A 15,014-nucleotide genomic window follows, 5' to 3' on the forward strand; every position below is an offset into this window, starting at 1 on the left:
GCTTTCCGACCAGTCCGACCCCTTTAACCGTTCCCCGTTAACCATGGATCAGGTGAAGCGAAACGATCAGCTGAAGGCGGATATCGATGCTTGGGTGGCCGAAAAGCGAGCAGCTCATGCAGCGATTTTAGCTGCAAAGGCCGCTGAACCCGCTGCCGCCGCCACCTCTGTAGAAGAATCACCTAGTGACCAATAGCCCACCTTTTCCCCACTGCAAACCTAGCCAATCGCTTTAGCACGCAATCGTTCCACTTTCCCTCTGCTGCTCCTGATCCGGGGGCTCCAGTATCGTGTATGTTTTGGTTTTATTTTTAAATCTAGTGCAGGGTTTTCGCTAATTTTAACCAAATCTAAGCTCTAGCTCGGGACACCATTAGTTACTACGTATCGTGGAGTGTAAGTGTTTGTAGCTGCAATCAAATAAAGACATCAAGCCCTTCACTTCGTCGGGTAGACCATTACACGCCTTGTGATCGAAGTTGATTTAATTGAACAGCAAAATGCAAAGAAACGCTGAAGCGTAGCCATTTAACAAGGAAGAAAACACATTTATTATCATCACTCTTTTTGTCAGCTTGGCCAAACTGTTGCCTACATCTATCCAGTCTCCTTTGATTCTTCAACGGGGTGCTTCGTCGTCTTCACGAAATCAAAGCAAGCAAAGCATCGTATTGATATCTACCTCCGGCGGTTCTTCCGGCCAACGATTTTTTGGAAATTATAATAAATAGACAAACTGGGTGCATAGGACTGCTCGTAGCCAACAATGCGGTATCATTCAACGCCCTTCCCATAAGCCATTTCAGATGAACAGTTTAAACTCACTCAACGGCCACAACCGGCAAATGGCTCGGCTTTTCACGAGACCGATCGGCACGGGACCGTAATTGCGGGAATCGGAACTGTTTTGCACATTATCGCCTTCTATCCACAGGTGGCCCCGCGGTACCGTTACGATGCTAGTCCTGGGTTCGGCCGCGTGGCCCATCGCCGAGAGGGTCGCTTCGAAATCATCCGGTTCCTCCTGCTGGTGACTAGTGTTCGGCGCTGGCAGGTGCGACGCGGTCGGCGTTTCATCGACGGAGCTGCTGACAAAGTCCACCTTTTCCCGTAACTTGGCAACGGTTGCGCTGAGTTGTTTGGCCGTGGACGCGTTCGAGGGAGGTCGCAAAGTCTGCAGATCCTCCTCTGACGGGGCCGGAGATGGTATGACCGTCGTGTAAATGGTGTGTGTGTTGGAGAGGGGATTCAGATTGAAGGATGCCTTGGTCATAATCCGGTCTCCCGGCATCCCGATGATGCGCTTGCAAACGTGCTGCACCGGATTTGTGGGACTTTTCGTAATAATTATGTCCCCTCGCTGCAGCTTCGCAAGGCGCGGTGAGATCCGGTCGGTGATGAGCACGTTGTTGGTGGTCAGCGTCGGTTCCATCGATGGTCCAACGCACTGTGTAGAAGGGGGGAGAATTTGCATCAACAAAACGGTGTCGGTGGTTACATAAACCGAGTTTAAAGACTTACGACAACGAAATCGCCGATATACTCGAACGTGCAATGCGTAATACAGCCATACTGGATCACGTAGCCGCAGACTCCCAGTGCTTTGGAGAGAAATTTAAGTACCATAACTGCGAACTAACAATTTTCCTTAGGCCTTAATGAGCCACGGCGGTTCCTTTTTCGTGGTTTCAACCCCGACTATTCCGGTTCTGCAAGCGTTTTGCACTTTCCTCGCTTACCATTCCAACGACCAAAGGGCAGTTTGTTGTTCTAATGGAACAGAACAGAAATGTGAAGAGTTTTCCACTTTTTACAACGAATTTGCAACACCAAAAGAGTTCCTTACCAAAAAATCCGGCGATCAAAACAAAGGCGAAACACACACGCGCGCGATTTACCCATGCAGCAGCAGCTGCTCGAACTTTTGTGACTTTTCGAGCAGTTTCAAGACTACTCGAAAGTGAGAAAATTTCTTCTATGGTTCCTGAAAGAATCGAACCTTGACCCACCGCTTGGAAGGCAACCTTGCTAACCACTACACCATCCTGCATGGGCTCCGCGGCCAAAAATCTGGTGTATACAAACCGGGTTATTTTTCATATTCAGATGTCCTTACACAATCAAGTTACTCATCAAGTGTATAAAGTAATAATTAAGTAAAATAAGGTGCTGTACAGTTGAAAAACATTTAGTCCAGAACAACGCGCCAACAGTCTAAGCCTCCCGGATTACCTGTTTTTAAGTGATCAAGCGATTATTTTTGTTGAAAAGTGATATTTTATAAAATTGTATCTCGTAAGAGAAAATCACAAAATTACTAAGAGCTAATGGGCATTTTAGTAGTAATAGCATTCCCAAGGATCTAAAGAAAGTCTATAAAAACTTTTAAAACTAGTTGTATTTAGAGAATCACATTACACACCGTATTGTGAACCATATCCTAAAGTTAGTGATCTCAGAATTCCAGGAAATAAATCGAAAAGCAGACAACATTAAAATGCCAAAGAAGAGAATATTTGTATTTTAGGTGAAAGAGTAAAACAAAGATATTCAAAGTAATCTTGCTTTCCTGCATCGTCCTGTAACCGTGGGCCGTTTACTTAGTTTTATTACAAAAGTAGCTCAATAGTATTGATTGCTCATCCTGCAACCGGTAATTCAGCATCGCCCACCCCAAAAATAGTCCCCGCTACGCAGCCACACCTGACGTGGCTTGTAGTTGGTTTCGGCAGAACGCCCGCACTTCCTTCCGCCCTCCATTATAAAACATTCATTCGCTTCAAGTCGAACATATGGCACTCGAGCGATGTCGTCCTCGTCGTCGTCTGCTGGCGCTGCTGGCATCGGTTTCCGGGGGATCCAAATTGATGAGCGACATATGTCACCCACGTTGGGGATGGTGGGGGAGCATGTCTCCATAAATATTCGTTTGCACTTTATGCACTCTGCAAAACGCCGAAGGAGCAACACACGGTACCACCAAAGTGGGGATCGTAAAAGAGATACGGCGGGCGTGTGCAATTGTGTCAGCTGATCTCGATGATTCATTGTCCTGGTCTTGGATCAAATACCGGTGGTCTTGGGTTGGCATTGTGGTATTGTTGCTTCCATTCGCTCTGGCAGCTTATGGTTCTTCGTCAAATTGTGGCACCTCGGTAAGGAAATGCAACAGCTTCGCGTAACAACGCGGATATATTCAGGGCAGTCCTTTTGATGCTTAGAAATCAGACAAACAGCCTTTGAACAGCCAGCATCCATACCCGGGGGTTGAACTAAACAAAGAGAAATGTTACAGAACGGCGAGTATGTCAATGTAAAATTTCAATCATCTACCGATACCAAGCTGCCGATTGGATACCACAGGATTGCTTACCATTCGATCCTCCATCAATCAGAGTTGATGAAAAAGGGTTCAATGGGTCTAATCTCCAACCTTCTTTTGTGACCTGGCACCTTTTCTTGAACCGCAATGGAACCAGTTTTAAACCTAGAACAAGAACCTAGGTTCAGGGTTTTAAAATGAAATTAAATACTATTTAAACAGAAAACGTCCTGCCACCAGTGTTTGCTCTCGACTATCTGATTCCAGAAAAAACCCACAAACAGATCCATTGACCATCGATGGTAACGGGTAAATCTGATGGTGGTGCTGGTGGACAATGAAGCAGCTATTCCATGGCAGTTAAAGTAATCTTGTAGCAACATTTACCTGCAGCTTTTACGTCGATTCTAGAGAAATCAATGTAGAGATTCCAGTCAAATCCAGTAAACTTAATTGGACTGCCAACTCAACCTTCTCGCAATCACAAGCATGCAAAGAGCGTGCGCCCCGTGTATTCCGTTGGGCTGGGCATTTCAATTGAACGGAACAATCGGAAACTTTCTTCTGGCCGTTCTTCCGTCGAACTATAATCTGTATTACTCCGGAAAAAAAAAGTTTCCACCGATTGTAACGAAAAGTTTTGCGTGCAGCACGGCATTCATGGAATAGACCGGGACCCGGGACCGTTCCGTGTGGTGGCGTTTTCTTGATAAACAATTGATGGAATACCGGCATTCTGCAGCAGCGATCGAACTGCTACTTTTATAACAATAAATAATTCAATGGTTTCTGGGCCGAATTAGTACTCATGGAGCTCCAGTAAACGAACTACGAAGCTACCTTCGCATCCAGCGTGTTCGATGATTTGCGGCCCAACTACTTAATTAGTTTTATGCGGCAAAATGGAATGTGCAAAGGGAAAATCTGTGAACTACCCTGAGGTGCCTCTTCTAGTTACTGATTAGAGAAACAATTTCCACGTACGGCATTCGCGTGTAAGAGGACACAGCTCCGACGACAGCGACTCCGACGGCTCCCGGTCTAAGTGGTCAAGCGGCTGCGAAAAATTTACTCGATTGTCTTGGCATCGGGCCACCTCTTGTGGCCAAAAAAAACGGTGGACCTGCAATTGTAAAAATTCGCAGCATTTGCAGCAAACACGGAGACAATGGCACTCTGGTGGCCAAGTCGAATTGAAGTGCGAATTCAATGCAGACCGCGCAGTTACTGTATCCATTTGTTCGCTCAGGATGAGAACAAATAGATATGGAAAGGTAGATAAAGTTTCACAGAAATGAATTCATGTTGGCTTTATTTTGTTTGCTTAAACTTAACTCATTTTTCATTTTATTGCTTGCTGGCCGAGCGAATAGAGCTTGACTATACAAAAAACAACACACTACCGCAATTGCTATTTGAGTAAGGCTTAAGCGATAAAAAAGGCAATCGCGTGTTTGTAATGAATATCATTAGTTGATTGATCGCTCGCAACAAACAACTCGTGTGTAGCACAAAATGTGTGCAGTTTGCATGTTGGCGTTATCCGTGCTCGAGCTTGCGTTAAACACGTGGTAAACCAAATCGATCATTATTAAACCACAAATACCTTGATTGCGCTTCACCATAGATTCATCGAAGCTATTTTAATTTACGTTACCCCGACGCGTAAACCAAATTGTGTGAAATTCCCGAAGTGCCACAACAGCCACCACATCCTTCAACGTCCAGTGGCCAACCGAGCATCGGCCAAACCGCTGCAGATAACAGTAACTTGGCGAGAATGCAACTCCTCTCCTCGGGGCTTACACCGAGACACAACACAAGACATGAAGTGGTTTGAAGAGTAATTATTTATTGATGATGTCAGTCCGTTAAGCTTAAAAGCTTCCACCGTTGATCAGCAGCCACGGACACGATTGGGTTTTACCTCCTTTTTTTCTATTTCCCCCACGACCGAAGCCAATCCCGGCTAAACCGTGAAGTGAAGTGAAACCGTCCAGTCCAGTCCAGTTAAGGCTCGCCGACTGGAGAAGACGGTGTGGTGCTGGTAAGGAAAGTGGCATTTTCTTGAGCTCCTGGATGGACGGATGGATGGGAGCATGTTAGAGATTTCTAGCGGAACGTGCCCGGAACGGTTTGAAACGTTCGCCAGTTACGAAAGATTAAAACTGTTGGTCGTTGGATGGACCCCGCTTCCCGGGGGGAGCAGCGGCCAGTGGAGGCGAGTTTCTCTTCGATGGAGTTGCTGCTGATCCACAACCGAGGGTTGAGCGGACGGGACGGTGGTGGTGCTGGTTTGACGCAACCTTTCGACCGATCCTGGGCTGGGTTTAGGGTCATTTGTAAAAGGTATTTAAATGGAAGTGTTCGTTTATGCTTATCACTGATTTCATAAACTTAACGTAAACAAATGAACGGCTTCTCGGTGTTACAGAAAGTGTAATTGAAAGACGATAATATCGTCAGCCGGGCGTCCCGGTTACAGGATGCAGCGTTATTTATGATGCCGTTGCACTCGCACAGAAACGAACGAACGAACGAATGGAAAACGACGCAAAAGAGAGGAGATGGAAATCGAAATTTATAAGATAAGCGAAAAGAATGGACGCTTCAAGAGAAGCACCGAAATTCCTTTTCCAACCATTTTCTTCACTTCATTTCCCTGCCGCAGAAAACAAATACCCCGAGAAAACCAGCGTGGCCCCTTGGTCCAATTTTCATCAATCGTTTTGGGGTCTAATGTGTTTGTGTCTGGAATAAATCCCTTGCTAGGCTCTAGGTTTCTTGAACTACTACCCACAATCGGCATGGGGAACAAACGAATGAAAAGAAAAAAAAACATGGTCCACGGTCGTCAAAAATTTACGATCATGATCCTTTCTCGGATGAATTCAAGGACTAACAACGTAAACCCCACAGCAAAAACCTCGATTTCTCATTGTTTTTTTTTTTTCAAAATACAGAGAGCGCATTTTTGCTTCTTGAGATTCGTCGATGCACAAGGTGGAAAGCATGGAAAGCACGGGAGGCCACCGAGGCTGAGTGTCGCTGCCGCTTATTTACTCGTTTTATCCGTTTTCACTTGAGATGATTGGAGAAAAACGATTGAAAATGAACAACGGCGAGAGAGTCCCCGGTCGCAGTGGCCGGCCCGAGAGCTCGTCTGTTGTTGGGGTTCCTTTTGGGCAACCTAGAAAAGTGAACAAAAACGCAAGACTGCAGGGTCAGTGCGCCGACTTGAGCAATCCATTAATACCAGGCTCAGGGAAGCGAGTAAGACATTTCTGTGTTCTGCTGGCGCGAAAGGCGAAACGAGTCAGAGCATCACAATCGTTGGGAAAACGAAAAAGAAAAGAAAAAAAGGAGTTTGGAACGCGAACCGTTTTGCACACCCAAGAGCCCACGTACTCGAACCGAATAGGGTTTAAAGCTGACTTGGCTGACCCGGAAATGAAGCACAATTTTAAATCTTTTGCAAAGTGTTTTGATAAATTACATTTCACCTAAACAGTACGTTTTAAGAGCGGATGCTCGGTCGCCATTTCTTCTTTCCACCGGCGAGTAACGTGCGATATCATTAAACACCTCCGGTCATACTAGGGCAGGCTTGTACCCATAGGCCATCACCTTTCCGTCTTTCCTTCCTTCACTTCCATCGAGCGCTCTCCGATTTTCCGCACACGCAACCGTTTACGGGAAATTAAAACACAAAAATGCTTCCGGCAGCAGGGTACGCTGATGTTCCATTAGCCGGGGGTTTTCCCTCCTGTTGCTCCCTTTATGCTAAAGGTGCCTCCCTTTATGCTAAAGGAACGTAAAGGAGGTCACGACGCCCCAACAGAGGCACTGGTTTGTACCACAGCTCAGCCCACGCTGGGCGTCAATCTGGAGCTGAAATCGTGGAAGCTGCGGTGAGCCCACCACCCCAGAATGGTTTGTTGCTTCTCGGCACAAAGGCAAACAGTAAACTTGGTTTCTAGTGCAAACGAAGGCTTTCCGAATGCAGCGCGGCAAAAGCAAATGAATCCCTTTTGATTGTAACGGACCAGCGTCCATGGTCGGCGGTTTCGGTGGTAATTGATTTGCAAATAGCGCGCTGGTGAAATGAAATTAAAAAATAATAATCGCTTGATTAGTGTTTAACGGAGAGAACGCTGCCAGGCGGGATTTGTACACCAATTACCGGATTGTAAACAACGGAACGCACGCACGCCGAGTTGAATTTGAGGTCCAGTTTCTAGATTTATGAGTGCGCTCTTCCCGTTAGCTAGTCCTCGCGAGGCAGACAACTAAAATAATCGCTGTGATTTAATATATTGTGGATCGATAATGAATTTATTTTGCGTAAAATGTATTAAGGGCTACTAAAATAAGTTTGTCTCTCCGTAACACTCTTTGCTTACACTGGCTGTGCAAACAGATGCGCCTCATGTTGACAGAGCTGTAAGGGCGTTTGGAAATGGTGCGAGCCAATGCCCCTACGTTGTTATTACTGCCACAGCATTGCACATGTAAGCACATTGGGGGGTGGAAAAATTACATTAACCTTTGTGCACATGCTTTTATTGCTGCAACCCCAGTGAGGCAGTGGTTTTTTGCAAAAACATATTTTGTTTCGCTGGAAAACCTAAAATTAATACGAGCTGCAGGAAACTGACTACGGTATCATGTAATTTATGAATGTCAGTGCTTCTGGTTTGTACTTTTTATTCCAGTAGCTCAAGTTATCAAGCCATTATTTTGGTTTTTTCAACAAATTTCAAACCATCTGCCAGCAACAAGCGGCCTGGTAGTGTTGTAGCGTTTTTCTTGAAATGCGCTTAATCGGCAGAGAGTGGTTTGGACGTAGAACAGAGTAATGTTTAACTTTTTCGTGGAAAACAGAAGGCAATGCACACAAATACTAGGAGTCTGTAATTAAATTTATGATCTAGTGGAGGAAACCAACATGCGCGGTATGCAAAATGATATTTACTTTAACAACCATGTAGAAGTGGAGGTCAGCGAGGCAGGTTCCTTTTTTACAATCAATGAAAAAAATAATCTAGTATGATTATTAAAGCGACGGTTCAAAATCCTTGCCATCAAACAAAAATATACATCATCAGCTATTGCTGGTAAATGTTTCTGCTATATCTCTTTTAATCACACCGAGGATTGAAGCTACAGACTGAAATTAATCATCACAAATTCCACGACATGTAACCAGCCGGAAGGCTTGAAAGCTCAAATTATTAGCAGAATCTGTGCAACAGATAACCGACAAGTGCTTCATTTGTTTAAGAGTAGTAAAGCACAAAATTATAAATGAATAAGTAAGTGAATAACGTAATTATCATCCGTGAATTACGTTTACTGAATGAGAGCAAATATGGTGCTAATATGAAATACGCTCTTCATTACACGGCTTCCCCCTCAAACGTATATACACCACTCTTTTCACACACGTAAAATCTGTTACACTTTTTAGTGAGTAATACACCGGTAAGCTGCACTTGCATTTGCGTCTGTGGCCAATTCATGGTTCACATCGATTTTGCATTTCAACACTCACAACGAACGCCCGTGCTGGCGTGCAGATGGAACCGGTACATCACGCTCATTACTCTGTGACGATCCCGCTTGCATCGCGGACACAGCATTCGAGTTGCAGAGAGCTAATTCAATTAATTTTGATTCCAGGTCTTATCAACCCACAGCCCAGTCCCCCGCTGGGATTGCGGCGTGAGTGAAATGTGGTGAAGCAATCAACCTGTCCTCCGTTCGTTCACGGTCGTTTGAGCTGAGTACGCTTTTTTGCTCGCAGTTGTTTTCATTCTCTGCCATTCTGCGGTGAAAGGTGAATCAAATGGGCATGCCAGGAGCATGCGAGCGTGACTCTGTGCCTTCAGTACATTAAACATGACACACGCCAGTCCCACCACCCGGAGGCGGCTGTGCAAACCGTCATTTTATTTTCAGTTTTCAAAAAAGCGAAAAATAAAACAACAAGCGCTAGCAGAAGGAAAGCTTTCGCACACCGTCGATTCAACCATCGGTTGCTAGTGCTGAGTGAGTGAGTGAGTGAGTGTTCGGCGCCTCGGGGCCGTGCCATTGTTCCATTTCAAAGACAGCTAATGGTGCGGAACCGAAAACAGAAACGTACTAATCCGCTTCAATAATAGAAAGCTTCTATTACCGGTGCGCGAACGCCGACATTCCAGTGACACATCTGTGATTGAAATTGATGGTGTGGTGCATGTTTTCATCGTGTTCGTGCGGGCTAGAATGGGTGGCGGGGGGTGGTTTTATGACTCAAGCTAATATAAACATTATAACAAAGTTAGAGTTAATGCACATCGACGGTGCGTTCGATGGTTTCCGGAGCTTTAAACACTCAGTTTTAAAGTAAAAGCGACAACGAGAGTGCCAGAGCACGATTCAAGCACAAGAAAATATACAGTTCGTACAGTATGTGAAATATCTGTTCAACATATTTATGGAAAGCGAGTATCTCATATCATCATATCACCAAAAGACGATCGCACCGAAACGCCGTAAAGCCCAATATGGGTGCCCGTTGCCAGCTTCGCATGAATATTTATGGCATTAAACGAAGAAAACTTCGAAGCAATTCGTGAACCGTGGAGGCGGGAACAGAGATGAAGAATCTTGTACGCAGCGCAACCGCTCAGACTGTGGCGTTGGCGGTAAACGAATTTTCTTATCAGCTGCCTCGTATCAGCTGATTTATAATTAGACGACACTTGCACGACACCATCATGTATGTGTGCGTCTGTGTGCCAAAAATGCTTTTCCCGGTTCTATAATCTTTAATAAAGATGTTAAAGTTGCTCTGGTGTACCGCAGAAATTAAATGAATTCGCTTAAAATGAAAATGTTATCCCTCTGAGATTCTCTCTCATCTGCTACCTTTTTTGGTTCTAGTTTAAGTGTGATAGTCCCGGGAATCAAAACTATTATGGAGCAGGTGTTTTGGGCAACACCGAACTAACTACCCGTACCGCTGCTACCTAGGAACGGAGCAAATGCATTAGAACTGCAATTAGCTAGTTGCAGAGTGGTAAGGTTTAATGTGATAGGATCAGAATCTTCCTCCTGTACCGTATCCATCGTACTCGTATTCCTGGTTGCCTCAAGTACGATCCGACGATTCATACTTGTTGCTTATTGCTTCACCTTGCCTGCCTCGAACAGAAAAGGAAAGGATCATGTAGGTATTTTACGGGGCCTTGTAATGTAAGTTTACTGTTGCGTGTCTCCTTTGGCATTCGGTATTCCGGCCATGCGGCCAGCAAGTTAAAGAAGGCCCCTGTATCTGACGTTCACCGTAAGGGATCGTCTGCCTTCAATTAGGTAGGACTCAGGTTAGGAGATGCTTCGGTTTCGGTTTCGCTTTCGGTGTGATAGCTTCGCTCGGTGAGTAATCGAATTAGTGGCACATTAAACCGTCTACAAAATAGCTTCTCCGGTACAGGTGAGAAGCCGAACAGCTGCCCTCGGTCTTTATCGCATGATCATTGAGCGGCGCAATCTGGCGGAACCTTTGCTGCCACTTTACGATAAGCCTCGATGGCGGGGGGGAGGGACGGCGTCTTCTTCATTTGCTTCACTGTTTATCTTGCAAAGCGGAAGCGATAAAAGCGATGAGCATACTAGCGGGGTGAAGATGCAGGCACAAGGGCAAGATGATAAACTTGATCTGTAATTTGCTTCCATTGCTTCTTCCATTCCATTCCATTCCATTCCGTTCCTTTTGGTCGTCATGTTACGGTCGGAGAAAGAGGATCTGGTACAAAGTTTGTGTGAAAAATATGGTCTGATATGCCAATTAGCAGCGCCGGCAGCGCCATATTCAATTTAGCTTAGCTCGTTCCAGAGTTTCTTCAGAGTTATTTCGTTTTTCCGTTCAACAAGCAATGCCCCGATGGAACGCCGTATCCGTGTTGAGCCTTAGAGCCAACTGTTTGGTCAACACGAACCCAAAAGGAATGTGAAATATTTAAGGAACATTTTGCAATCTCTCAAAAGCATCAGTACGGTGCGAGTGTGACCATTTGTCACCGAATGTCTTCATCTGAATGGTGATTTGATTGCAGAACACTTCATCCTGTCTCGTGAAGCTGCGTGGTGGCAAATATAAGATGTAATCCAGATAGTGGTCTATTGTACATTTTAATACTCCAATGGTAGAGTGTTCCAGCGTGAGGTCAGCAAGCACTTTTAGATGATTTTATCCTCTGTATCTCCCGAAAAGAAAGAACACAGAAACAGGATAAACACCGACGGCAACTGGCAGCAAAGAGACACACGCTACCTGACGAAACGAACGGCAAACAGCTTGAACCTGGATAGGCGGATTGTAAAATAGTTGAAATGGAATCGGAACCGCATGTCGAAACCATCTTTTCGCTCCTCAGCTCTTACTCAGCAAAATTGTTTCTGTTTGGCAAACAGAAACGAAGCAGCGAGCGAGCAGCCGAGACAATGGCCACCGCAAAGACGCTATTGCTTCGAATTGTGTGCCGTGGTCTGCATCGCAATGGCGACACGGTAAGGTCAACGTTCCATCAGCTGAAACATTCCAACATTCCAACCTTTTGCGGGCGGTTCAGTACATCTCGGGGACATTATTTCGCAGAAACTGTCAATGGGAAAGCTTCGTCACCTTCGTCTTCGAAACGCCAAGGAGCCGACCACCAAGAGACCAACAATTTCACCCAGCGTCTTACAAGGAGTGCGACTTCGAAATGGCCATCCCCACGATGGACCACTGTTTAATCGGCTTCTTACCATTACTGATTGGCAGCGGGCGGTAGAGTGCTTTATTGCTGCTCATTGTCACTTGCCAGCGGTCATCTCGGTTGTGTAAGTGGAATAAACGCAACCTCCCTCGGCTGGTGAAGGGCAATCGAGCCGGAAATTTGACGGGACAGAGAGAGAGAGAGGGGATACGCTTCGATAATTTATTTTCCACGAGCGCCGGTAGATTGAGGCTTGTTCTTTTTCGTTACGATTTTCGGGGATAGCTGTCCCAGAACTTTTTGCGGTTCGTTCGAACTTGTGCTCACACATTTCACCGAACAATAAGATTGTTGAACTGTGCTATTAACAATGGTATCGGGGGAGCTTTTGCAACAGACAGAGGATAGCCGAACAGGGTGGCTGTCAGTAAACAGAAAGTTGCTGGATTGCTGGATGAAACTATTGTGCAGTTGAGCGAATTGCTTTTCAATTTTCTCCTTTGTGTCGCCGGGTCGTAGGTGCATCATAAGTTCAGAGATCAATGAATGGATTGCAGTCAGTATGGGTACAATGGTAAACGGTTTTCCGGAGCTTCCATTCGTTGGTGGAACTCTATTTTACAACCGGCACCGCTACCTGGCAATCGGTTGTGTCCGATAAGCAGCAGCTGCTGCAAAGCAGCAGTAGTACGTTGATAATAATACTTCACAAGTTTGAGCAGATCATCGATTTAAATTTTGATCAATCAATTCTGCTGCAAAAACCGGAATCTGACGGGTATTGTTGGATAAAAGACCCGACCGTTCACCAGCAGAGAGATAAATCTGATTTGAATAGACAAAACTCAGCATACCTGTGCATAGAAGGTACAAAAGGTTTGGTACGTGGTGCGTTCATATCAATGTTTTTCAATTAACTCTGTGCCATTCAATATTGATCATGTTTTAGTATTATAACATTGCAATGAAAAATAACTACTAGGTATGACCCAGAAAATGTTTGAAATAATTGTATAAACAATTGACATCACCACATGGATTATCATGACCAGATAACGATAAGCATTGATGGTTACTTTTACAAAGTAATACGGCCCGATGATCACATACGATTAAATGACGCAGTTGATAGTGATTGTAGAAATAGTTACAGAAAAGCTTTTGTGTTAATTGAAGTTTTCTGTGCGACTAACAACGATTATGTTGCATTGAAGGTGAAAGATTGTTCACAATGAATTTGAATGTAGAGTCACTCGATCTGACCAATAATGTTAAAGAATACATCTTGTAGTACCCTTCCACTTTAAATGGCTCATTTTATAAGGACCCAATTTACAATTATAATATGATACAAACATGTATGATACACACATGGTTTTTATGATATAAACGTATTTATTTATGATTTGTGCGACGCGAACAATTATAATATAAACGCATGAAAAAATAATCGAACAATGTATATGATTCTGCTATTGCAAGCTTTTTCAAAAAACATTTACACGAAAAAGGAGATTAGTATCAATGTTCCATACCCAACATTCGTACCGTTGAACTTGTGTCGCATAATACATTAAGCTGTTACGTTTAATTTTACTGTTAAAAATGTATGAGCTGGAGACGAAAGACACAAAAGTAAAACGCACAATTACCTGTCAGTGTCGTGCGGCTCAACCGGAAAATCCTCTTATGCGATCAGATGTCAAAATGCGGTGAACTCAGCGAAGAAGCAAACAGCGCTTTTCATCCATTCTTTCCACGTACTGGGGCAAAAAAGAAAACAAAAATCTTAACAAAAGCGTACGGCGAAAGCGATCATTAAAACCGTTAAAATGTGATTGTTCCTCTGTCGGCACCACCTTCCGGTTAGCCCGCTGTTGCCTCGTGGTGACACATAAATCATACAGTTTGATGTGCGTTGATTTACCTTGGTCGCCTACGTACGCATCATGAAAGCTGAAAACATGTTTTTAACACATAATCCCCCAGCGCTAACGTGAATTGAACCGTAAAGCTTTGGGTCGTCTGGCGGGCGAGGTATAATAATTTCTCGATTTTCTATCCTGCCAATGCTCGCGGGCCCGATTTCCAGCAACGTTTCCGGCGCGTTTCACTGTCCTGTGTTCGGTGCATCGATGGTAGAGATACTGTTGTAGCGAGTTGTTGTTGTCGTTGTGTAGTTCCCGATGGAACGATCTTCTCTTGGCCACCCCCGGATTGGTCGTGGATTGAAACCGCGGAAGGCAGCGTGAGTACGCGTGTTTCCGCGATGCTGCAAGCGGACAGTGAGTTTCATTTCTGCAAGCGAAGTGCTCTCCAGCGGAATGCTACCTAGTATGTCATCGTGCCAATACTTGCGCCACACACGGGGGCACATGGACAAAGAGCAACCACAATGCCGCCAGCGTCATGTTTGCGGTGCTTCTGGTGCCATTTCTTGCTGCTGCTGCTGCTGCTCAGTGTGCACGTCACGGCTCGTTGCCCACCGCCACGTTCGACGTTCGTTCTGGGGCTTCGCTTTGTTCTGCGTTTTCTTTCCTTTTCTCCCTTCCGTGCTTATCACGACGACCTGGGACTCATGGAAGACGCGGCGACCGCCTCGACGGGCAATTACGTTCGGCGTCTCGGGACTCGGGCGCGACTCGCGGAAGCATCGTGAGCAGTGAACGTGAAAAGTGTTTTCCCCGGGCCGCGTGGGCTGAGTGGCAAGTATCGCTTCAGTGATAGTGCCAGTAAATCTTCATTAGAACGAGAAGAGAGTGAGGGGGGAGCTGCACGACATGACAGGGAAACGTGATCCCTTGGCGATGCAAGTGAGTCAACAACTTTCGATCTTCCGTCGGTTGCGACATGCGGGATTATCCTTCCACCATTCCATTCCGCCTCCAGCACCGCTGACGTGACACTCATGGCTCACACAATATCACACGGAATGGAAACTGAACTAC

General features: G+C 45.3%; 2 protein-coding genes across 2 annotated transcripts in view; one reads left to right on the forward strand and one right to left on the reverse strand.

Annotated features, from left to right (window-relative positions):
• LOC126569712 (ubiquitin conjugation factor E4 A) overlaps positions 1 to 461 on the forward strand; it is a 3,705-nt gene extending 3,244 nt beyond the window's left edge. Inside the window, exon 3 of the mRNA XM_050226985.1 lies at positions 1 to 461. This exon is cut by the window's left edge and continues 211 nt beyond it. Within this exon, the coding sequence (XP_050082942.1) occupies positions 1 to 196 (196 nt within the window). The 3' untranslated portion in view covers positions 197 to 461.
• Positions 462 to 527: 66 nt separating this feature from the next.
• Positions 528 to 1,876, reverse strand: LOC126581182 (mitochondrial inner membrane protease subunit 1). Its single transcript, XM_050244668.1, has 3 exons — positions 1,847 to 1,876; positions 1,522 to 1,770; positions 528 to 1,447 (listed from the first exon to the last, which is right to left on the reverse strand). Exons 2-3 carry the CDS (start codon positions 1,624 to 1,626, stop codon positions 803 to 805), a joined length of 750 nt encoding a protein of 249 aa, XP_050100625.1. The 5' UTR covers positions 1,627 to 1,770; positions 1,847 to 1,876; the 3' UTR covers positions 528 to 802.
• Between the last annotated feature and the right edge of the window lie 13,138 nt (positions 1,877 to 15,014).

This window comes from Anopheles aquasalis, chromosome 2, assembly GCF_943734665.1.
Source record: "Anopheles aquasalis chromosome 2, idAnoAquaMG_Q_19, whole genome shotgun sequence".
NCBI classification, from domain to species: Eukaryota; Metazoa; Arthropoda; class Insecta; order Diptera; family Culicidae; genus Anopheles; species Anopheles aquasalis.